Source organism: Chelonoidis abingdonii, chromosome 18 (genome assembly GCF_003597395.2).
Source record: "Chelonoidis abingdonii isolate Lonesome George chromosome 18, CheloAbing_2.0, whole genome shotgun sequence".
Lineage (NCBI taxonomy): Eukaryota > Metazoa > Chordata > Testudines > Testudinidae > Chelonoidis > Chelonoidis abingdonii.
The window spans coordinates 2,712,299-2,735,994 of record NC_133786.1 but is presented as its reverse complement, the minus strand read 5'-3'; the positions used below and the strand labels follow the sequence as shown (position 1 = coordinate 2,735,994).

The window sequence follows — 23,696 nt, the reverse complement described above, 5'->3', positions numbered from 1 at the left end:
CGGTGCCTATGGCCCTGACCCTCTTGGCTAACAGCCATAGTCAGACCTATCCTCCATAAACTTAGCTAATTCTTTTCTGAACCCCATTATAATTTGGCCCTCACATCATCCCCCATGGGCAGCAGGTGGAACCACCCTTTTGGGAGGCTAGCTCCCCTCAATCCTGACCCACAGTCTCCTGCTACCCTAGCCCTGGGCTCCCCCAGCTCCACTGTATCCTGACCTGCAGTATCCACGCCTATCCTTGCCTGGGACAATGCTGGCTTTAGAACGGGGAGCAGAGCTGAAGCTGAAGGGGGCCTAGAGCGGTCCTGCGGCATGGCCATTGTGCAGCCAGAGGAGATGGGTTGTTGGCTCTTGGTCCAGTTCCTGCTGGCCAGGTGCCCCAGAGCAGAGTTGTGTGCACCCCTGAGGGGGCCGGAGAGGCTGGGCTCTCCTCTCAGCAGGGCCCATTGGCAGGGGGCAGCTGTCGCAATGGCTGGTGTTTGCAGGTCTACCTGGGTATGGTGGGTGGGTGCCAGGAGACCTGCCCCTGGCTCCTGGAGCCGCCTGCTCCCAGGCAGTGCGTGGGTTAACTGGGCTTTCCTTGCTGTTTTCCAGGCGATTACCGAATGGCTCAGGGGCCTTGCCCAGGGCCCCAAGCTCCCCCCTGACTCAGTCTGACCCAAATCTCAATGCCCTTGCGGACGGGGCCGATGGCCACACACCCAGACATGGGCACAGGCGCAACCTGAGTCAGACCCCAGCGCACAGTGCTGAGAACGTCAGTTCCCCGAGCCCAGGTGAGCCCCCGACGCTCCCGCAGCAGCACCTGTGCCCAGCCGGAGGGACTGACACCCCCTCTCCCGCCATGGTCAGCCCCTGCCAGGCCTGGTACCTCTGTGGGTGCCAGGGTGGGATCGGTGCACCCCAGCTGTGGAGAGCCTGCCCAGAGCTAGGGGAGCTACGGGCGCTACGGGCACATGCTGGGGGTGTGGGCGAGGACCGAGCGCTCAGCCAGCAGCGCTCGTGGGAAGAGATGGGCGACAGAGGTATGTCGGGGACTAATGCTGCCTTTGCCGACAGGAAAAGGCCATCCCGCCCCTGATGACGTGTCCCTGCCCCCGGCACAGAAAACGAGAACAAAGAAAAAGGCCAAGTCTGGCCACTACCGCCGGGAGAAGAAACAGGGAGGTGAGTGTGGGCGTGGCATGTGGTAACGCCAGCGGCTCCTTCTTCTGGCAGCGAACGCCCCAGCAGCCCAGCCAGTGAGGGAGCTGCTAGCTCTGACACCTGCAGCAATGCCAGCCGGGCAGCACAGCTCCTGGCTCTTCTGTCCGCCGGGGAGCCGATGGCCCCATTGGTGTAACCCCCATGTCAGGGCCCGCTCCCAAGTCACACCAACCCCCGATCAGGAGCTCTGCTGGGAGGGGCACAGCCTGATTGGCCCACTGACATAATTCCCTCTGCTTCTCACACAGATCTGCCACCGCCTCCACTGCCACCACCCAGCGAGGACCCTGGGGTCTCTGCTCGGCCCCCGGCACCACCACCGGCCTGTGGCGCCTCCTCTCTGGAGAGGGACGTGAGCAGTGCCGGTGCCGCAGAGCAGAGAGCTGGCCATCGGACCGCGCTGGGCCAGCACCAGCACCGAGACGGTAACGCCAGCCACCGCCCGACTGCACTGGGGGCGTCCCACCTCGCTCTCGCTGCCCCTCACTGGGCTGGGGGCTGGGTCCTCCTGTGCAGCACCCACCCGAAACCACCCACCCTCGGGCACGGACAGTCATGTGCCTGGTGTGATTCCATTGCACCTCCTGTGGGCACAGCACCCTGCTAACCACACACGGAACCCAACTCTCCCGATGTCTAGCCCTACAGCTGGCTCCTGGGAGGGCCCACCTGGCCCCGGCGCTGGGCTGCGGGGTGGGGCACACGTGGTGGCAATGCAGTTTCATGGCAGGGCACTGTGGGTCTCTGAGGTGCCCTGCAGCGAGACTCCAGAGGAGGCCATGGGCCTGGATGCCCCCTGCCCAGGAGCTGTGGGCACTGGGTATATTAAAGATCAAATGCCAAGGGGAGGCAGGGCTTAGCCACAGGTGCCTGAGCTGCATCTGACCCTGAGCGGCTCCGTGGGCCCGTCCCCTGCCATAGACTCATAGACTCATAGGTCAGAAGGGACCAATATGATCATCTAGTCTGACCTCCTGCACCTCCTGCAGGGCCCCATCCCACCGGGCGCATCCGCTGCGCATGTTGGGCACGGGGGTGCAGGAGGCAGCGCCAGCCCTACCCACACGCCTGCCCTTCCCTTGCAGCGGAGGAGATCACCCCGTACAGCAGGCCCACCTTCCTCTCCAGAGGCCAGGTGTCAAGCAACTGCTCCACGACCGGCAGCTCCTCCTCCAGGGGCTCGACGGGGTCCCGGGGCCATGGCTCCGGCCGCAGCAGGACAGCCAGGGACCGTAGTGAGGTGAGCCAAGGCGCATAACTTGGGGGGCCTGCCACGTGCTGGGGAACAGGATGAGGTGGCACCAGGCAGCGAGCTGCAGGGACAGTGTCTTGCAGCATGGCAGAGGCAGGGCAGGACACGGGGCCCCCTGGGGTGGGGCTGGTCTGTGGGGTGCCGAGCGTGGGCTGGATGGGGCTGGTTCCCTTTCCCTGCACTGCAAACTGCACCAGGGCTGGTTTGCTGTCCTGGAACTCCAGCCAGTGCAGGAGGGGCTTCGCTAAGAGGGCTCAGAACAGGCTGCCTTGGCACCCAGGGGCCTGGCCTAGCCAGGGGAGTCTCCTGGCAAAGCCAGACCCATTTGGGGGCTTTAACCTTGCCCTGGGGGATGGAGAAGCCCCATCCACATGGACCCTGCTGTGCTGCAGGGAGCCCCGGGAGGGGTCTGCTGGCTCGGAGACGGCTGGGTGGTGCTGTGGTGGGCTGGGCATGGCGGGGAGCGTTCCCAATGGATCCCCACCTCAGGGCAGCAGCCCCAAAGGAGTCCTGGGAAGGGGAATGCCACGCCGGGGCAGGAGAGGACGGCCCCACAGAAAGAGCGAGCTTGGATCCCCCCGGCTATGGCTGCCAGCGACAGGAGGGGCTGCTGTGGCATTTCCCCATGGCCAGTGGGCATCGCCCCAGGAGCTAGCGAGCTCTGGGGCTGGGGCCCCGGCTCTCTGCAGCCAGGGGCGGGGCAGAGGGGCCCGGCCAAGCCGTGCTCCATCTGGCCCATGCCCGCGATGGCCTTAGCCCCTCCCAGGTCCGGGTCCGGTCCCGAGTCCCAGTCCTGCTGACGATTTTCTCTCTTTGCAGGAGAAGAGATGAAGCCGGCGACCCTGGCTGAGTGAGCAGATGCAGGCTGAGAGCAGGGCTCTGCCCTGAGATCTGGGCTTTGGTCTGGTTTAATTGATGACGCTGTGACTGGAGCCAGACAGCCCAGTCCCTTGTAAATAGGTGGGGTTGGGAGCGGCAGGCCAGGGCCCAGGCAAGCTGTGGGTGAGGCCTGCATGGGCCCGGTTGGTACCAAGCCAGCAGTTCTGCAAAGGAAGGTTTGTGCCCAGCAGGGCAGGGGCAGGCAGCTGGGGCAGGACCGCCACCCCAGCCAGGCGCAGAGAGCAGCCCACCCGCACGGCACGCGTTGCACATGGGGCACTGCCAGCCCAGCCAGCCCCTCGTGTGGGCAGGGCTGTTTTTTGGTAGCTAATGAACCCTTTTGTAAAACCACCAATAAAGCTGTTTGTTACCCTGGACGGAGCGATGGGCTTTGCTTATTGGGGGGAGACGGGAGGGCTGGGCCCTGGGTGATGGGCGGCAGCAGGGGCTGCCCTGGGGCAGGGGAGGGCATGTCCTAGGCCTCAGAATAGTCCCTAAATGTGCTTAATGCCACACTGCCAGGCTGGCACCCACTGCTGTGCGGGGCGGGCTCCTCGCCTGCACCTTTAGTCAAAGCTCAGATTATCGCAGCCATCTCACCTGTTCCCCGCCTGGTGCCATTTACCCGCTGGCCCCTGCCCAGGGCGGCCCTGGGTTCGTTCTGTGGCTTGTCCGTGGCACTGCCAGGCTCTGGCCCCTGCACCAGCTGAGTGAGGGGTCACTTCACCAGCGGGCAGGCACAGGGATCAATGGGGCTGGCAGAAGCTTTTTATAAACCCTAAATTGAGGCTTTGCCCGGGGGCCTGATGCAGTACTCAGAGAAGGGGGGAGGGACAGCCCAGGATGGCACTCAGCACCATGGCAGCTCACTAAGGGCTGAGCCTGCTGTGTGGGCATGGAGGGGCAGGGGATGGGAGGACTTGGAGCTGAGCAAGCGGGGCACTTGGGGCACTGTGAGATGCCATGTCTGCCAACACGCTGCCTGTGACAGCCTGTGCCCAAGCCTGGCCTCCCACACATCTATGCCCAGCCCACTGTGAATCTGGGCACAAGCTCATCGGAGCAGGAGACATGCTACTGCTCGGGAACGGGCCTTGTTCCCCCTCCCCACCCCGTGCGCGTATCCACCGCACCGTGCTAAGCGCAGCCCTGGCCTTGTCAGCTGAGCTTACTCAGGGCACGACTAGGGCACATGGGGGTCAGAGTGCTAGTGCCCCGGCTACACGTGGTCTGACGAGTGCAGCTGCCCCGGGGCGATGGCAGGGGGTGGCAGCAGGTTATAGCTCAGCAAGTGCTGAGCCGAGGGGTCTCTGTGTCTCCCCTCACTGCTGGGACAGCTGTACCTCTGCCCATGGGGCCAGCATGCCATTCGCTGGCAGTGCCGGGCCATAGGGCCAGTGCAGAGGGGAACTGCAGACGCAGTGTTTGCAGGCACCAGAACATGTCCTGGAGTCCTGGCAAGCCACTTACAGCTGCGCCGGGGACGTTCAGTGCAGAGGGGAGCTGCAGACGCAGTGTTTGCAGGCACCAGAACATGTCCTGGAGTCTTGGCAAGCCAGGGACATTCAGAAGCTAAGGTTCTGGTGCTGACCTCCTGCAGCGCTCCCTCCCTCAGCGGCCAGAGAGCAGGGCTGACGGTGTAGAAGTCACCAGCGCTCCCAGCAGCATCTGGGCGAAGGTCCCAGGCTAGGGGGCACCGGTGCACTCAGCTCTCTGCTGCTGCTGCTACTGTGCACAGACTCAGATTCCTGGCTGGGAGTTGTGCCCAGGCCTCCTAGGAGCTGCAGGGCTGTGGGTCACCTCCCATCACACCCCCTGACCCCCAAGCCTAAGGATTCAAAGAGAGAGACTTGCAATTGCATGGAGTTTCCTGTGTATCTCCCTCAGGGCATGCTGGGAACTGCAGCTGGCAGGAGCCCTCTAGCTTCTCCCCTCCTCCCCCGCCCCCCGCCCCCAGTGTCTTCTATATCCCAGCTGGGTTCTGCTGGATCCAGTGGCCCCTAGTGGTGGCCAGCAGCACTGCAGCCAATTTCTGTGGGGGTGGGGGGAAGGAAATTCTGCACGCACGGTAATTTCTGCAAAATTCTGCATTGCGCAGTGGTGCAGAATTCCCCCAGGAGTAAGTGATGGACTCAACGAGCCAAAGTTAAGACATTGTTAAGCTAAGTAGGGATGACCATCCTGAGTGGAGAAAGAATAGCAAATATGGCAGGCGACCAGCTTGGCTTAACAGAGAAATCTTTGGTGAGCTTAAATACAAAAAAGAAGCTTACAAGAAGTGGGAACTTGGACAGATGACATGGGAGGAGTATGAAAATATTGCTTGAGCATGCAGAGGTGTAATCAGGAAGACCAAAGCACACTTGGAGTTGCAGTTAGCAAGGAATGTGAAGGGTAACAAGAATGATTTCTACAGGTATGTTAGCAACAAGGTGGTCAGGGAAAGTGTGAGCATCTTACTGAACGGGGGCGGCAACCTAGTGACAGAGCATGTGGAAAAAGCTGAAGTACTCAGTGCTTTTTTTGCCTCAATCTTCACAGACAAGGTCAACTCCCAGACTGCAGTACTGGCAGCACAGAATGGGGAGGAGGTGAGCAGTCCTCAGTGGTGAAAGAACAGGTTAAGGACTATTTAGAAAAGCTGGATGTGCACAAGTCCATGGGGCTGGATGCGCTGCAGCGGGAGGGTACTGAGGGAGTTGGCTGATGTGATTGCAATGCCATTAGCCTTTATCTTTGAAAACGATGGTGATTGGGGAGGTCCCAGATGACTGGAAAAAGGCTAATGTAGTGCCCATCTTTAAAAAAAGGAAGAAGGAGGATCTGGGGAACTACAGACCAGTCAGCCTCACCTCAGTCCCTGGAAAAATCATGGAATCAATTTTGAAGCATTTGGAGGAGAAGAAGGTGATCAGGAACAGTCAATATGGATTCACCAAAGGCAAGTCATGCCTGACCAGCCTGCTTGCCTTCTATGATGAAATAACTGGCTCTGTGGCTATGGGGAAAGCAGTGGATGTGATATATCATGACTTTAGCAAAGCTTTTGATATGGTTTCCCAAGAAAGCTGGCTAGATCATCAGTCTCAATGGGTAGTGATCAATGGCTCGATGTCTAGTTAGCAGCCAGTATCAAGCAGAGTGCCCCAAGGGTCAGTCCTGGGGCCGGTTTTGTTCAAGAACTTCATTAATGATCTGGATGATAGGATGGACTGCACCATCAACAAGTTCATGGATGACACTAAGCTAGGGGGAGAGGGAGATACATTGGAGGGTTGAGATAAGGTCCAGAATGACCTAGATGGATTGGGCCAAAAGAAATCTGATGAGGTTCAACAAGGACAAGTGCAGAGTCCTGCACTTAGGATGGAAGAATCCCATGCACCGCTACAGGCTGGGGACTGACTGGCTGAGCAGCAGTTCTGCAGAAAAGTGGACTGGGGTTAAGTAGGACGGAACTGGATCTTTAGTTCACAGTTGTGCCCTTTGTTGCCAAGAAGGCTAACGCCATATTGGGTATATTAGTAGGACATTCCAGCATTGAGGGAAGTGTTTATTGCCCTCTATTTGGCACTGGTGAGGTCACACCTGGAGTATTGCATCCATTTTGTGTCCCCACTACAGAAGGATGTGGACAAAGACTGAGTCCAACAATGGCACAAAAATGATTAGGGTGGGGCACGTACTTATGAGAAGGCGAGGAACTGGTTATTTGTTGCAGAAGAGCAGAGTGAGGGATTTGATAGCTGCCTTCACTACCTGAAAGGTTCCAAGAGGATGAGCTCGGCTGTTCTACATGGTGGCAGATGAACAGAACAAGAAGTAATGTTCAAGTTGCAGTGGGGAGTCTAGGTTGGATATTAAGAGCACTATTTCACTTGAGGTGGTGAAAGCCTGGAATGGGTTCCTGTGAGGTGGTGAATCTCCTTCCTTAGAGGTTTTAAGGTCGGCTTGAAACAAAGCCCTGGCTGGGATGATTTAGTTGGGGATTGGTCCTGCTTTGAGCAGGGGGTTGGACTAGATGACCTCCCGAGGTCTCTTCCAACCCTGATATGCTGTGATTCTATGATTTGATCACAGCCTATAAGTACCTATATGGGGAACAAATATTGACTAAGGGGCTCTTCAATGTAGCAGGGAAAGGTCTAACTCAGTCCATGGGTGGAAGTTGAAGCTAGACTAAGTCTGACTAGAAATAATGGGTACATTTTTGACAGTGAGTAATTTCCCAAGGGTCGTGGTAGATTCTCAATCACAGGCAATGTTTAAATCCACATTGGCTGTTAATCCAAAAGCTCTGCTCTAGACATTATTATGGGGCAGGTCTTTGACCCCTGCTATGCAGGGAGCCAGACTAGATGGTCACAATGGTCTTGGACTCTATGAATCTTTGCTGACTGCCCCGTGCCAGGTGGTGAGTCTGGCTCTGCAGTCCAGATAGGGAAATCGTAAACTCACAGGACTAGTGCAGTCCCCTGTACTCGTGGCAGGCCTAAGTATTATCTAGACCATCCATGACAGGTGTTTGTCTAACCTGCTCTTAAAACTTTCCAGTGATAGAGATTACCCACAACCTCCCTGGGCAATTTAGTCCAGTGCTTAACCACTCTGACAGGAAGTTTTTCCTAATGTCCTAAACTGCCCTTGCTGCTATTCAAGCCCATTGCTTCTTGTCCTGTCCTCAGAGGTTAAAAAGAATAATTTTTCTCTGTCCTCCTTGTAACAACCTTGTATGTACTTGAAAACTGTTATCATGTCCCCTTTCAGTCTTCTCTTCTCCAGACTAAACTAACCCACTTCTTTCAATCTTCCCTCACACATCATGTTTTCTAGAACTTTCATCATTTTTCTTGCTCTTCTCTAGACTTTCTTCAATTTGTCCACATCTTTCCTGAAATGTGGTACCCAGAACTGGACACAATACTCCAGCTGAGGCCTAATCTGCACAGAACAGAGCGGAAGAATTACTTCTCGTGTCTTGCTTACACACTCCTGCTAGTACATCCCAGAATGATGTTCACTTTTTTTGCAACGGCGTTACCCTGTTCACTCACAGGGCCGGCGCTTCCATTGAGGCGAACTAGGCAATCGCCTAGGGCGCCAGGATTTTCAGGGGGCGGCATTTTGCTGGTGGGGGCAGCAGGTGGCTCCGGTGGAGCTGCCACAGTCATGCCTGCGAAGGGTCCGTTCGTCTGCGGCTCAGGTGGACCTCCCGCAGGCACCACTGTTGCAGCTCCACCAGAGCCGCGGACCAATGGACCCTCCGCAGAAATGGCTGCGGCAGCTCCACCGGAGCTGCCGGAGCGGCACACGGGGCGGCGGAATGGCCGTGTGCCTAGGGCGTGAAAAACTCTAGCACCGGTCCTGTTCACTCATATTTCGCTTGTGATCCACTATGACCCCCCAGACCCCCTTCTGCAGTACCCCTTCCTAGGAAGTCATTTCCCATTTTGTATGTGTGCAGCTGATTGTTCCTTCCTAAGCAGAGTACTTTGCATTTGTCCTTATTGAATTTCATCCGATTTACTTCAAACCATTTCTCCGGTTTGTCCAGATCATATTGAATTTTAATTTTATCCCCTAAAGCACTTGCAACCCCTCCCAGCGTGGTATTGTCCGCAGATGTTGTCAGTGTGCTCTCTGATGCACCGGTGCGCTGCCAGCCCTCCTCACTCAGGCATCACTGCTTATGGAGATGTGCTCACACTCCAGCACCCAGCCCATCGATCGCCCCGAAGCAGCACGATTGATTCTCACATGGGCAGGGCTGTTCGAGTGACTCAGGAGGTGAAGTGAAGTTCACTGAGCGATGGCACGCCCAGCGGGGCAGGTGGTGGGGGGCCGGGCGAGGGGGGCCGCAGCTCAGGCTAGGCCTGCCAGTGGTAGCAAGCACCGACAGGCCAAGCCTGCCTCACGCCTGAGCTTCCACCCTGAGCAGCAGCCTCCTTTAGCTCCCGGCAATGAACGGTGCCCACAGCGCTGGGGCTCACCTCTACTCCATGTCCTGCACTTTTGGGGGGCCCAGCTGCCTCCCTCCCCAGTTCCTTCTCCTTCTGCATCAGTTTGAATCATCTGGGCTGGACAGCACAATTGGCACTGCCAGCCCCTCTGCCCTGCAGCATCCCGGGGCTGGGAAACCTGCCCCTGGCCCCACAGGGGCTCAAAGCCCAGCTGGCTGGAGACATGGCCTCTCTGCTCAGCCCCCTGCTGCTCCTCACCGGCTGCCCAGACCTGTGCTGAGCCCAGCTCCGTGGCAGTCCCAGGGCTTGTGTTCACTACATCATGCTGTGTACTCGCTGCCAGCAGCACCGGCACATGAGAGGCCAGAGCACAGAGACCTCAACAACCACCCCACCTGCATGGCCCCTTGACCCCTCTTCCCCCCAGCAGCCGGCCTTGGGGGCCCAGCTGTGTCCAAGCAGGAAGGCATGTCAGCCTGTGCCTCCCTCATAGAGTCTCCATCCCCTGCTTGCCCTCTCTTCTGGTCAGCCCCTGGGGCTTATGTCCTCCATGTTGCCTCCTGTGTGGCTCTTTGGGTGGCAGTTTATACATATCCTCCCCCTTCCCCCAATCGCTGTGCAATAGCTGCAGTTCTCTGTCTTTTTGGGACCTTGCCACACACACACACACATGGCTCGGTCACTGGGTTTCCCCTTGAACACTGTCACCCTTCAGCATAGCGGCTGTGGTGAAAGTGCTGGCATGACTGCTGTCCGCTGCCCCAGACACCGGCTGTGCACCAGACGTAGGCGCTCCATACTGCACCAGGGTCATGGGCTCCACAAGAGCAACCCAACTGTGTCCAGACACGGTCCCAGTCGTCACAGCAGGGCCAGGCTGGGCACCGCATGTTCAGCGTGGGGGAGCTGAGCAGAGCCGGGCGGGGTTAAGATTTGGGGTTACGACGGCTAAGTGCAGGTGGGTGCCGACATGGCAAGAGGCAGTAGACTACGTTTATTGTGGGCAGCTGGTGGGTTTAAAGGTGCCCTGCAAAGAACCCAGCTGGGGCTGGTTCTGCCTCGCCACTGCTGACTAAAGTCTGGTTTGTGCTTTCAGAACAGTTTGGTATTTTTCTGGAGGAGTGTCCAAGTGCCAGGGCCAGTCCTGCCTGCCTTGGGCTGTGGCCTGTGCACTGTCCTGAGCAGTTACTGGTACGTGAGTTAACAAAGTCTAGTGTGATTGGAGCAGTCAGAGTAACAATCCCCCAGCCACTCGCAGGCCATCAGGAATAGCAAGGGAGAGAAGATCTAATAGGCAAACTAGGAGAACTCCCTCTTTTCTCCCCCACCCATGGGTGCTTTGTGCCCAGCACAGCTGCCAGCGGCCTGGATGCCACCCACCTGATCTGCCAGCCACCTTCTGCATTGGGGCTTTACCACTCAGAAAGACGCCGGTTGGGGCTTTGTGTGCAGGTGAGCATACCATGCTACCATGTTGGTGTTCACACCCAAGTGCGCTCCCATCAATAGGTATGTCTGACTGGCGCTGGGGATGGATACGTGGCATTTCCCTGCCATGCCAGGGTAAACTCACCCATCTGGGCATGGCTAACCCAGCCCTGCCAGCTGGACTGCACTGAAGGGAAGATTTCCCAGCCCAGCGAGACTCCTCAGCCCATCAGTAAGTGCCCACCAGACTCCCCACTATTTTCTCTCTAGGACATTAAAAAAAAACCAGCACAAAATTCCCTGCCCAGCTGTGTTGTCTCCAAAGGGGCACGGCCAACAGTTGGCAGCAGAATCCACGGGCCCGCTGGCTCTGGAGAAGCCCTCCAGGCCCAGGAGGAGCTGCTGGTTCCTGAATGGAGTTGATAGGTTTTCTTGCCTGGCCTGCAGACGCTAAACTCAGCATCCTGAGCCCCACCCACCCCAGGTGCAGGGAGATGTTTGCGGCCCAGAGGGAAAGGGTCTGAATGGCACTCAGGGCACAAAGGCTGATGATTAGGTGCCCTGCTGAGAGCCTGTGCCCTGTTCTTAGTCCAGCCGGAAGCCTGCCAGGAGCGCTGATAACCTCGCCAGCCCTGGCTCTCTGCCTGCCACTGCACGCATATGGCAAAGGCAGAGGCTGTCACTCATGGGCCCCGCATGGAGCCTGCCTGACCTCTGCAGGACCTGGTTACCCTGAGGTGACGTGTATGGGTTCCTGTACGGCAGCGCATGGCTTTCCCCATGCAGCCAGGCTGGGGCGGGTAGTCAGGTCTCTGGAGATGCTGCCGGGCTTGGGACCGTGCAGGGCAGACGTGCAGAGGCCTGGCTGTGGCTGCAGGTCCCCTGGCTCCAGGTCACTCTGATCACCTAATGCTGATTTCTGCTCATCCCAGCCCAGGGCATCGGGGAGGTAGAGCCAGGGGACCCCCCAGCAACGGTGCTCCGAGCCAGGCTGCCTGCACCGGACCTGGGAAGCCGGCTGAGCTGTGCTCCAGAGACCTGCACAAACAGGCGGTGGCCAGGCTGGGGTCTCATCTGCCCTGCACAGGAGCAAGCCCCTTTGATGTGCTGCTCAGGTTGCAGCTCAGCTTCTTGGCCCCCTCTCCCCCCCCACCCAAGCCACTCCATCCAGGTGCTGTCCACAGCTGTTTAGAGCACCAGCCCAAGGCTCTTGACCTGGGCTGGGAGGCGTGCCCCAAAATGCTGTGTAGACACAACCCTAGAGCCCCAGTTCCATGCCCAGCCCCCTGCAGCGCCCCGCCCTGATGGCAGGGTCCAGGCCTCCTGGCCCAGACACCCATTGCCCAGCCCTTCAGGAGCAGAGCACTCGCTAGGTCAATGCCAAGGGGAACTTGCCACTCGGCCCGACTTGGAGTCGTGCTGCTGCAGAGCAGGAATTAGCCACACAGCCCCACTCGTGGGGAGGTGTTGGCAGAGGCCTCTCCCAAAGCTCGCTCAAAGCCCAGCTCCTGGGGCAGTTACATGTGCCTGGTTTCAGGGTCACAACAACTCGTGCTCAAGGCTGGGGCATGCGGGACAACATGCGCTGTGACCCGTCCTGCAGGGCTGCCCCGGGGGGGGGGCAATTGTCCCCAGGCCCTGGTCCCCGCAGGGGTCCCCACGAGAATATAGTATTTTATAATATTGCAACTTTTTTTATGGAAGGGGCCCCTGAAATTGCTTTGCCCCAGGCCCCCTGAAGCCTCTGGGCGGCCCTGCCATCCTGAGCATGGCTGCTAGGCAGTAACAAGGCCTGGGGACTGGAGAGGCCAGAGCAATGCCTCACCTGCCCTGGGTGGTGCGCCTCAGGGGGGTGGGGACACGGGCCGCAGGCTGCTCTTGGGCACTCCAGCTCCCATCCTGGGTAGGTGGATGGTCTGGGGCTCCCCACAGCAGCCTGGGTGCAGGAGGGCAGCAGGCAGCTGCAGCCGGGAGGGGTGGCCACTTTTCCAAATACCTCCACTGCATGCTGGCCTGCTGGACCAGGGCAATTTAACTACTAGAGGGGACTCTCACAGCGCTGAGTGCCCGCAGCCTGGGGTGCTGGGCTGGAATACCCCCAGAGCCACTGCAGCGTGTACCTGCCTAGCTTTCATGCACGTTGCCGTGACTGCGGTGGACGGGCCCACCACATGCAGAGCTCCACGGAGTACAGGCTCCCTGCACGCTGGCTGGACAGGTGCCACGGGCAGCCATGCCAGCGGGCATGAACTGATTGCGAGAGACACGAGTGCTGAGGCAAATGAAGCCCCCCGCAGGCTCTCCACAATTTGTTTCCAGTTGCCTTTCATTGCAGCGCGATGCCTAGGCGGTGAAGGGTTCCTGGGGCACTAACACACGCCCTGTGGGTGCGACCCCCCCCATGGCTTGCAGGGCGCTGTGCAGCGGGTGACTCAGCGGCCAGCAGCTTGCTGGAGAAGCTCTCTTTATTTACAGGAATAAGGCCCCAGCACTGCGAAATCAGGCAGGTTAGGAAAACGCCTCAGAACAGCCATTAAAGGAAATATTAAACGCTTCCAGGCTAGCGCCCCACAGAACTGACCAAACCCGAACAGGCATTGCCAAACAACCCCCAGCTTTGAGTGTGTTGATCCCAGCTGGGTGGGCAGGGCCGCCGGGCTCCCAGCTCCATCCTGGCAGCAAATGCAGCTGCAGGGGCCTCCAAACCCGGGGGGTTCCCCGTATGCCCCAGGAAAAGCCCACGATGGCGGGTGCCCCAGACAGTGTCACAGCAGAGATCGGCCCTGAAGCCAATAGCAGGAATCCTGGCTTGGCCCCCCACATGGAGCGCCAGCCTGAGAGTGGGGCAGCGGGTGGAGTCCTGCCAGGAACCGGGCACTCGAGAAAAAAGGAGGCAACATTTGCTGGCAAGAGATGCCTGTGCCAAGCCCCATGGCCAGGCCATGTTGCAGGGGGTGCCTCCCCTGCACGCAGCTGGTGTGGAGCCCGGCGAGGCCTCTGTGCTGCCCCATCTGCCTGGCCCTTCCCGTCTCTCGTGCTGAATGTTCCCCCGCAGCATGTGGGGCAGCCTGGGGAATCCCTCCCCATGAGATCGCAGCCCATCTTGGGGGAAGTGTCAGAGGCTTTTCATCAGGGATTCTGTTGCCAGTGACCAGGGGCCAGGCGTGTCTAGCAGGCACTGGGGGTGGGCACAGCAGTAGCCAAGCGCTCGCCCCCAGGCCCACGGTGCCTGGAGAGTTTCTCTGGGCTTTGGGCATTACAGATGTTGCATCCGCCCGGCATAGAACGTGCTCGGCTTTCTACGCCTGGACTCCTGTCACCCCCATGTCCATGGGCTGCAGCATGACTCTGGTCTTCTTGTCCCTCCTGGGAATGGCAGAGCCGTTTGGCATGGGACAGTGGGCAGCAGGGCAAGGGGTCTAGCACTCGCCCATCGTCCCTGCAGTGGGGCTGCTGGACTCCGACATGCAGGCACCTGGAAAGGAATTACCTTTTACTAACAGCGAACAGCAGCAGCAGCAGCTGAGCAGGCTCAGAGTGTGACTCTGCTGTCCATGGACAGGACAGGCCTGGCATGGGGACCCCAGCCCTGGGCAGAGCAATCCCTTCCGAGCGGACACGGGGTATTTTCCTTGTTCACAAGGAGATTGTTTGTACTCTGCTCCCCCTGCAGGCCACGGGCTCAAGTCAAGGCCTGGGGGGCTCAGAGGAAAGAAACTCGCTGGCCCGTTTGGGAGTCAGGCACTGATGACAAGGGACGCTCTGAACCTCCACCCAATGAGCTTGTTTCCTCGCGGGATGGGCACGATGGCAGGACTTGCCACGCAGAGCCATGGCATCTCCAACTGGCACAAAGCATGGGCATGCCCCGTGGCAAACCTGCAGGTTGAGGGGCTGGAAGAGCCGGGTCTGTCCTACTCCCTGCACAGAGCACTCAGCAACATGCCAAGGGCAGTGGGCCGGGAGGCTGGCACCTCGCCTAGGCACCCTGTGCCCGCTGGTGTGTGTCACAGGGAGCTCCGCAGAGGACAGGATTCTGTTCCAGCCCCAGCGTGGGAACAAGGCCTGGAGCCAGGGCTCTGGGACCCTGCCAGGATGGAGGGGCCCAGAGCTCAGGTTGCAGCCCACGCCTGAACCTCTACACCGCAATGAAACAGCCCCACAGCCCGAGTCAGCTGGCAGGGGCCAGCCGCAGAGTCTAAGTGTAGACATGCCCTGAAGAGCCCAGGGATGCTAAGGGCTCTGGGTGATCTCTGGCTGGGGAGGATGCAGCCCTGCAATGCCAGAGCAGGCCGGCCCGCCAGCGTCCCAGTCACCGTGTGCCAGCCAGCATCAGCACTAACACTTGCCGTTTGGCCCAGTGAGGGGCCGGGTCCCGTTCAGTGCTGCCTTCCCCTCCGGCTTCTCCGCGGCAGGTATCCCCTCGGGCCTCTGGGAGTACTTGGCCTCCATGCCCTCCAGCCAGCCGGTGCTCCACTCCCAGGTGGGATGGGGAAGGGGCTCTGCTCCAGCCCACGCCGCGCCCTCCCAGTGCTCCGGATGGGGAAGGAACCTATCCAGCGGGGAGGTGGGCGGCGAGAAGTCTGTGGGAAAGAGCAACCCCAGAGTTACGCTGTGAGGCTCACGGAGGGGGTGGGTGAGAGTCAGGGACCCCCGGGCTGGCCTGATGGTAAGGGAGCCCTGCGGCAGGAGCAGCAGAAGGGCAGCGTGGCTGCCGCAGCGCAGCACAAAGGGCCAGGCCATTCCCACGCCAATGTTCAGCAGGTGGAGCAGAGCTTGGAGCCCACTCCATGGGCTGCCATGGCATGTGCTTCTCAGAGCAGGGACGGACATGACCCTGACGGCCGGCCACTGAATGGGGACAGGCCTGACCTCGGTGCTCATGTGGCTCCCCCCAGCCCAGGGCCGGTGGCCTCTCACTGCTAGTTGAGATGTGGTGCTAGGGGCTGGCATCATTGCCACATTGCTGGCACCGCACAGGGCTGATGTCCCATCCACGGCGCTGGCACCGCCAGCTGGCACCTCAGGCAGCCAGGCCCCTCTGCAGACACAGGCCTCTCCTCAGAGCCTGATCCCTTTGCAGCTTCCTGCAGGGCCCCTGGGCTGCAGCAGCCTCCCAGCCCCTGGCTCCCGTCCAGCCTCGCCCTGGGGCCAGCTTTGGCCCTTCCCCTCACAGGCACAGTGTAGGTGCATGCCGGGCACACCGCGGAGCGGCAGCACCAGTGGAGCTAGGCTGGGAGTGACGCACAGGGTGGCACTGCAGCGGGTGCTGGCGGGAGGAGGAGCTGCGCCTTGGGCCAGTGAAGCTGTTTCAGCTGGACACAGTCCAAGCAGCCTGGAGAGGAGCTAACCCAGCTGGTTCCCGCTGGGCCCTTCAGGAAAGGCAGCGCCTGGAGCACTGTTGCCTGTGGATGAGGTGTGCGTTGTGTAAACGTGGGTGCCATAGGGCATGGCTGAGCTCAGTGCATCAAATACCCTGCATAGCGCCAGGACCTCAGTGAGGGGCATGTGGGAACTTGAGAGTCCCTGCCCTCGGTGAGGGGCATGTGGGTACCTGAGAGTCCTTGCCCTCAGGGAGGAGCACGTGGGAACCCGAGAGTCCCTGCCCTCAGTGAGGGGCATGTGGGTACCTAAGAGTCCCTGTCCTAAGGAAGGGGCACATGGTACCCGAGAGTCCCTGCCCTCAGTGAGGGGCACATGGATACCCGAGAGTCCCTGCCCTCAGGGAAGTGCACGTGGGAACCCGAGAGTCCCTGCCCTCAGGGAGGGGCACGTGGGTACCCAAGAGTCCCTGCCCTCAGGGAGAAGCACGTGGGAACCCGAGAGTCACTGCCCTCAGGGAGGGGCACGTGGGTACCCGAGAGTCCCTGCCCTCAGGGAGGGGCACGTGGGAACCTGAGAGTCCCTGCTCTCAGGGAGGTGCACGTGGGAACCCGAGAGTCCCAGCCCTAAGGAAGGGGCACGTGGGAACCTGAGAGCCCCCTGCCCTCAGTGAGGGGGCACATGGGAACCCGAGAGCCCCCTGCCCTAGGTGAGGGGCTGGACATAGTTGGAAGCAGTTCTGGGCCCAGTAACTAACAGAATCATGTGGCTCCCCAAAGAGCTAAAGGGGGCCACAGGCCCATCTGGCTCTCTAGCCGGCTCTGCCCGGGCAGTTCGTCAGTGATTCTGACCAGGATGCACCAAGACCGTGCAGCTCGTTTCCTTTTGGCAACTCGTCTGCTCCCAGTGCTGCCAGTTCGGGTTAATGGTGGCTCTGGGGGACCTGGAGTGACAGCGGATTTACTGAAGCCCAGACCCTGAGCAGCAGGCGCAATGCAGTACACGCAGATGCCTGAGGCTGCAGTGTGCAGAGAGTGGGGCACGCTCTGGCCTGACCCCGCCCCCATCCAGCGCCTCTCTATGGGGATGGCGGGCAGTGCACGGGCACAGCTGGGTTCCGCTAGTGTAACGCCAACAGATCTTGGTCATCAGTGGGAGGGATCGAACTGTGCACCCCTGGAGCTTAGTGCATGAGCCTCTACTGCATGAGCTAAAAGCCAGCGGGCTGTGAGCTACGGCTGTAGAACAGACTCATTTCTCTCTCTCTAACTGGTCTTGATGCCACTAGACGGGACAGAGCCACCCCTACAGGAGGTGTGTGGGTTACACTAGCAGTGGGTTACTACATGAGCAGCTCTTCGGCTGGCTGGGCAGAGTCGGGGGCATGTCCTGCCTGTGCCTCTGGGAGGTGAGGCAATGCTGCTTGGGGCATCGCAACCAGAATTCCCAACCCCTGAGAACCGACATCCCCCTGGCACCCGTCTAGGCTGGGCAGACAGAAACCTGCCTGTGCCGGTCACACAGAGGCAGGGCACAGGCTGTAACGTGCCCCTAATCTGCTAACCCGGGCGAACACCTCCCCGCCGGGTCCCAGACTCCAGGGACCATCAGCTGGAGAAGGAAGGCTGCACACCGCATACCGACCCCCAGGAGGCACAGGACCCCTGAGTGCAAGGCCTCTGGATGCTCTCTGTGGGGATGCACATCCACCCTGCTCCTCCGCCTGGGGGCAGCCAACTGCTGCCCATACTCTGTGCAGGTCCCTGCTTCTGCCGCTGCAACACAAACTGCTCTTTCTACATCTGGATGAGATGTCTCCTGCCTCAGGGAGAGAAATCTGTGGGGAGAGTGTGTCTGAGCAACTCTCCTGACCCAGCCCCCCAAGGCAATGCCCCAAGCATGCGGGCAAGCAGGTATCCCCACGGTGCTACCCAGGCTGCAGCTACCAGGACGCTGATTTGCAGCATAGGGCCAGACAAGTGCAATAGCCATGCAGGCATCTGCCCTGTCCAGGGGAGAGCGAATCCTAGACCAGCCCAGCCCAACCTGCCCTGGGCAGCCTGGGGGTGTAAAATCAGGCCTCAGTGTCCTCTCTAAATTCAGCTTCTCCTCAACCAGGAGGGGCTGTGCCGAGCGTGCCCCGAGGCTGGGCACTGGCACACACAGCTGCACTGCTGGATCTGTGTGCACAAGGCCCCAACGTGCAGGCACGGGCCGTGGGGGTGGCAGCACAAGCCCGCACTGCCTGGAGGAGTATGAACCCCTAGCTCTGTCAGCTCCAGGGTATGGATTCCATGCCAGACCTTGCTCTACTCTGCCGGCCGGCACAGAGCCTGGTGCTGGGGGGACGCCTTGGCCAGCTTGGCCCTGAAGCCATGAGCATGGCCAGGTCACGCTCCCCACACAGTGACTTTCCCAGGGGGTTAGCTGCAGTGGTTCTTCAGAGTCCCCATTAATTAACATCTGCAGCCCCCTCTCCAGGGCAGGCCAAAGAGGTTTGGCAGCTAAGCTCTTAGTTAATTGGCATTCTCGGTCCTAAGAGAAACAGAAAACTAACCTGCCCCCATCTGCCCCTGCCCCCCTCCAACTGCACCCGAGGCCTGGAGCAGAAAGCAGGGCCTAGTGCAAGCGCTGTGAGTGCCTATCCCCAGGGCTCTGGGCACGGGAGGGATTCATGTACCTGGGTAGGCCTGCTCGACCTCGCTCGGGCTCAGCCCAAAGCAGAAGCTGTCCACTGCCACGGCCAGAGCCTGCGCGAAGTTGGCGTCCACGAGGAAGGAGCCGTCGGAGGAGCTGACCAGGCTGCAGCGTGTGCTAGTGAAGTTCTCCTCGGAGACCGAGCCCCAGCCGTTGAGCAGGGAGCCGCCGAGCGAGCTGGATGAGGGCGTCCGGCAGTAGCGCCGCAGGAAGGGCATGGACTGGCAGCCACCCTCGTCCACGTCGGGGTCGTTGTCCTCTTTGGGGGCAGGCCCTGCCCCCAGCTCAGAGAGCAGTGGGCCGCAGATGTACCCGTAGGTGTGAGGTGGGGAGAAGGAGCTCTCCTGCCGGAGCCTTTGGAGAGAGAACGTGGAGCTGGCATTAACGTGGGCATTAGCCTTAGACGGGAATTCGCTGCCTCAGTGCAGAGAAGGCTGGGCCTGGACTCCCTGGGGCGGCTCCGATCCCTGCCGCTGCAAAGCCTCTCTCCTGGGGGGTTCACGGTCAGCCCTGCCCTTCCCAGCGACACCCGGTCCAGGGGCCCAGCGACGCTCCCTGAGGCCCATTCAGGGGCCAGGTTCCAGTTTGAGCTTATTGACATGTTCTTAGGTGTCAAACCTGCAGGGTGTGAGCCCAGCTCGTGGAGCGTAGCCGTGACTGAAATGGGGGACACCTGCCTGATGCACTAGAGCTGATGGGGTGTGAAGCCTGCTGTAGCTCGATGCAATGGGGCTGTGTACGGGGGGTCTGACCGGGCAGGGTTTGAGTCTTGGCTGACATCCCCTCAGAGCCGTATGACTGCAGGTACCAGCTGGCAGGTTTTGTTTTTCAATCACTGACAGGTTTAAATCCAGCCGGGCTGGTTTGTTAGCAAATCTGCGCTATGAATTGTCTGTGCAGAGGGCCAGGTGAGCTGATCACAGTGGTCCCTTTTGGCCCTGGCACCTATGAAATAAACCCATTAAAAACACCCTGTTGCTCCTTACAGCGCTAAGGCCACCCTGACCCCTCACAGGCAAGTGAGGATGAAGATATCTGTGTGTGCAGGCAGGTGTGTATGAATGTGCAGGCAGATGAATCTGTTTGTGTGGGTGAATGTGCAGACAGGTGAGTACACGTGTGCAGGTGCATGGGGATATGTGTGCAGGCAAGTGTGGTGAATGTGCAGGTGAGTGTGCAGGTAAGTATGCAGGTGTGTGTGTGTGAGAGAGAGTGTGTGTGTGTGTGCAGGTGTGTGTGTGCAAGTGGTTGTGTGTAAGTGTGCAGGTGCTTTTTTTGTGCAGGGGTGTGTGAAAGTGTGTGTGCGCACCTGCAGGCAGCTGTGTGTGTGTGCAGGTGGTTGTATTTGTATGCAGGCAGCTGTGTATGAATGTACAGGCGGGTGGTTGTGAGTTTCCAGGTGTGTGGGTGTGTGCAGGTGTGGGTGGGTGGATGTGTAGGCAGATGTATGTGTGTTTACAGCTGTGTGTTCAGGTATGTGTGAGTGTGCAGGGGTGTGAGTGTGCAAATAGCTGTGATTATGCAGATGTGTATATGTGCAAGTGGGTGTGGGTGCAGGCAGTTGTGTGTGTGTGAAGGCAGGTGTGTGTGGCTGCAGGCGGCTATGTGGGTGCAACGTTGTGTGTATGTGTGAGAGAGAGAGTGTGTGTGCAGGTGTGCATGTGTAAGTGCAGGTCCCTTTGTGTGTACAGGTTTGTGTGTAAGTGTGTTTGTGTGCATGCAGGTGAGTGTGTGTGCAGGTGTGTGTATGTGTATGCAGGTACGTGTAGTCAGCTGTGTGTGAGTATGCAGGTGGGTGGGTATGAGTGTCCAGGGGTGTGTGTGTGTGTGTGTGGTGTGTGCAGGCAACTGTATGTGTGTGTTCAGTTATGTGTGAGTGTGCATATGGCTGTGCATGTGAGTGTGCAGGTGGGTGTGCAGCCGGCTTGGTGGAGTAGAGGGAGAGTGTGATACGAGAGTGGGTGCAGCGAGAGGTTGTGCCTGGCCTCTGGGCCTTGCAGCAGGCTGGGGAGGGGATTCCAAGCTTGGCCGGAGCCTTTACCTCTGGCACTCGGCCTCCGCGCTGAGCTCCAGGTACGCAGCCACCTGGTCCGGCGTCAGCACGGCCTCCCCGTCGTCACCAAGAGAGGGTGCGGGAGAGGCAGCGGCGAGGCGGCGGTAGGGCAGCGCGGGTGAGGGCAGCACACTCTGAAGGGTGTTCTCTGTGCTCTGCTGCAACTCTCCAGCTGGGAAAGGCCTGGCTGCCTCCCCACCATCTCTGCTCCTGTAGGCACAGACATCTTCACCGTGGGGAGCCTGCCCTGCTGGGCCTTGGCACATCCCCCTCACGCCCTCGCCTGCCCCGCCTCCCCCAGTCCTGCTCAGCTCCGGAGCCCCCCAGCCCTTCTTCAGATCCTTGGGCTCCCCTGGTGGTGAGAGGCTCCTTGCCCCATAGCATGAAGCTCAGGACTTGTGGCAAACATCCAGGGGCCGCTGTCAGCTGGGTGTTGGACAAACCCCTCCATTCTCCTAACACAGAAAACACAGTACCAGTTCTTCCGTCCGCAAGGCCAGCAAGCTCAGGGCACCTGCGGGCCCATTAGCCTGGCCTGTCAGCGCCTCCCACCCCCCTACAGAGAGCACTCACCCCATGCCTGGAGGGCCGGGGAGGAGGGACCAGGAAGTTCCTAACTCCATTTGACAAGTAGTTAAATGAATCCTCATGGGAAACAAGAACCAGCCTATAGACAGCAAGGTGAGATTCCCGTCCCGCTCCGGAACCAACCTATAGACAGTGAGGGGGATTTCCTGCCCCGCTCCAGAACCAACCTACAGACAGCGAATGGGAATTCCCTCCCCGCTCCAGAACCAACCTATAGACAGCGAGGGGGGTTTCCTGCCCTGCTCTGGAACCAACCTATAGACAGCGGGGGGATTCCCTCCCCGCTCCAGAACCGACCTATAGACAGCAAGTGGTGATTCCCGCCCCACTCCAGAACTGACCTATAGACAGCGAGGGGGGATTCAAGCCTCGCTCCAGAACCAACCTATAAAGAGTGAGGGGGAATTCCCACCCTGCTCCAGAATTGACCTGTAGACAGCGAGGGGGGATTCCTGCCCCACTCCAGAACTAACCTATAGACAGCGAGTGGGGATTCCCACCGTGCTCTGAACCAACCTGTAGACAGCAAGGGGGGAGGATTCCTGCCTGGCTCCAGAACCGACCTATAGACAGCAAGTGGGGGATTCCCACCCTGCTCTGGAACCGACCGTTATGTCATTTTAAACACAAAGAAGGTAGAAGGCATGGCCTAGCTTTACTCCCCCATGGCCCCTACACACACTGCCTGTGCCAGTTTCAGCAGGGGACAAGTTCTAGGTGCTGCTGGAGGAATGGGCATGGGGAGTGCTAGGCACAAGACTGGCTGTGCTCTCTCCATCAGAGATTTGTGCTTGGTACTCGGTGGGGTGAGGTAACGCTCAAGCACCAGAAAGGAATCCCTGAGCCAGCCACTGCCACTACTGGCTCCAAGTCCAGCATGGGACCCATCCCTGTGGGAATCCAGATGTCAGGACCTGAGCCACTATGAGGAGAGGGACCGGCTGGGGCAACAGAGTCTGTCTAGCACAGTCTGGCATTCGCTTGCTGTCCAGACCCTGATGACCAGCTGTGAGAGGGGCCAGGAAACACCTCTTCAAACTTCTCAGTGCCAGCGTCTCCTGGAGCCCCTGCCCAGCATGATGTCCCCACCACACCCTGCCCGACAGCCTAACCTGGAGACCCCGGGCAGCAGCAGGACATGGAGCTGGTTACAAACTGGTGGGCTGGATTCAGTGACGTGCAAAAAGTGTTGCAGCCTGTAAATTAGACTGTCAGCACTGCTAGAGAAAGACGTCTCTCCAAAGCAGGTCAGGCGAACCCACTGGAGGTGTGCATCCCTCCTCCTTGGATTGCTTGGCCTTTACTGTCCCTCTGGCTACAGTCAGTTATTCAGCCTCAGGAACGTTGTTAGGAACAAACCCCAAAGTGCAGACAAACAACTGGCTGCCCTTTTCGGCAATGCCAGGCCCAGCATGGCTGGGTCACAGGGTTCTGCCCTTCAGAGGGGGTCAGGGGGTGCACTCCAGAGAGGCTGAAGCACAGTCCATTTGGCAGGCAAAGCAGGGTAAACAGGCACTTAACATAAATTCAGAAGGCCCTTACTCTGGCTGCATGCCCTGGCCCTGGGGGCTGTGCGGAGTGGGAGGAGTTGGAGGGGGGGGCAATGTGCCAGTTCTGTGCCGTAAGCCTCTGGATTGCAGCAGCTTGGGGGAGCTGAAGGTTTTCAGCACTTTGGTATCCTCTCCTAGGGAAAAAAAAAACATGAGAAAATGATCAGCCAGCTGTCCAGCCTGCTGCCACCCCCCAACCCGGCCCACCAGCCAATCAGCCACCTGGCCCCAGCCCCCTGCCATCCCTCCCAGCCCACCAACCAACTCCCCACCATCCCAACAGGCCCCAGATAACCAGACCCAGCGCACCCACCCCAACAAGATACACTGGCTGGAAGCTGATGCTAGACAAATTCAAAAGAGCAAATTAACAGTGAAGAGTGATTAACCAATGAAACAATTTACCAGGAATCATGGTGGATTCTCCACCACGGACAATTTTTAAATCAAGGCTGGATGTTTTTCTAAAAGAGCTGCTCTAGTATAAGCAAGAGAGTCTAGGGAAGTCCTATGACCTGGGCTGTACAGCTCAGATTAATTGATCACAGTGGTCCCAACCAACTCTCCAGCTGCTCAAACCTGCCATCCAGCACCAATCAATGCCCCAGTGCCTCAACCCTTCCATCAGCTCCCAACTAACCAGCCCCATACTGAATGACTGACCCTCAGCCCTTCACCAAGGCCTCTATCCCCTACTGACCAACTGATCCTCACCCAGCCCTTCACCACATCCCTTGGCCCCGAGAAAACAACTG

At 59.2% G+C, this 23,696-nt stretch overlaps 2 protein-coding genes across 2 annotated transcripts in view; one reads left to right on the top strand and one right to left on the bottom strand.

The window, feature by feature from the left end:
• The window catches only part of ROBO3 (roundabout guidance receptor 3), a 216,354-nt gene extending 212,664 nt beyond the window's left edge, over window positions 1-3,690 (top strand). The window contains exons 24-28 of the mRNA XM_032770017.2: window positions 601-782; window positions 1,066-1,173; window positions 1,461-1,637; window positions 2,298-2,452; window positions 3,284-3,690. Of these exons, the coding sequence (XP_032625908.2) occupies window positions 601-782; window positions 1,066-1,173; window positions 1,461-1,637; window positions 2,298-2,452; window positions 3,284-3,295 (634 nt within the window). The 3' untranslated portion in view covers window positions 3,296-3,690. The remainder of the gene's footprint in view (window positions 1-600; window positions 783-1,065; window positions 1,174-1,460; window positions 1,638-2,297; window positions 2,453-3,283) is intronic.
• ROBO4 (roundabout guidance receptor 4) overlaps window positions 1-23,696 on the bottom strand; it is a 381,615-nt gene that overhangs the window by 285,231 nt on the left and 72,688 nt on the right. The window contains exons 16-19 of the mRNA XM_075073581.1: window positions 22,934-23,075; window positions 20,792-21,013; window positions 18,734-19,104; window positions 14,719-15,314 (exon numbers count right to left, since the gene is read on the bottom strand). Coding sequence (XP_074929682.1) covers window positions 15,070-15,314; window positions 18,734-19,104; window positions 20,792-21,013; window positions 22,934-23,075 — 980 coding nt within the window. The 3' untranslated portion in view covers window positions 14,719-15,069. The remainder of the gene's footprint in view (window positions 1-14,718; window positions 15,315-18,733; window positions 19,105-20,791; window positions 21,014-22,933; window positions 23,076-23,696) is intronic.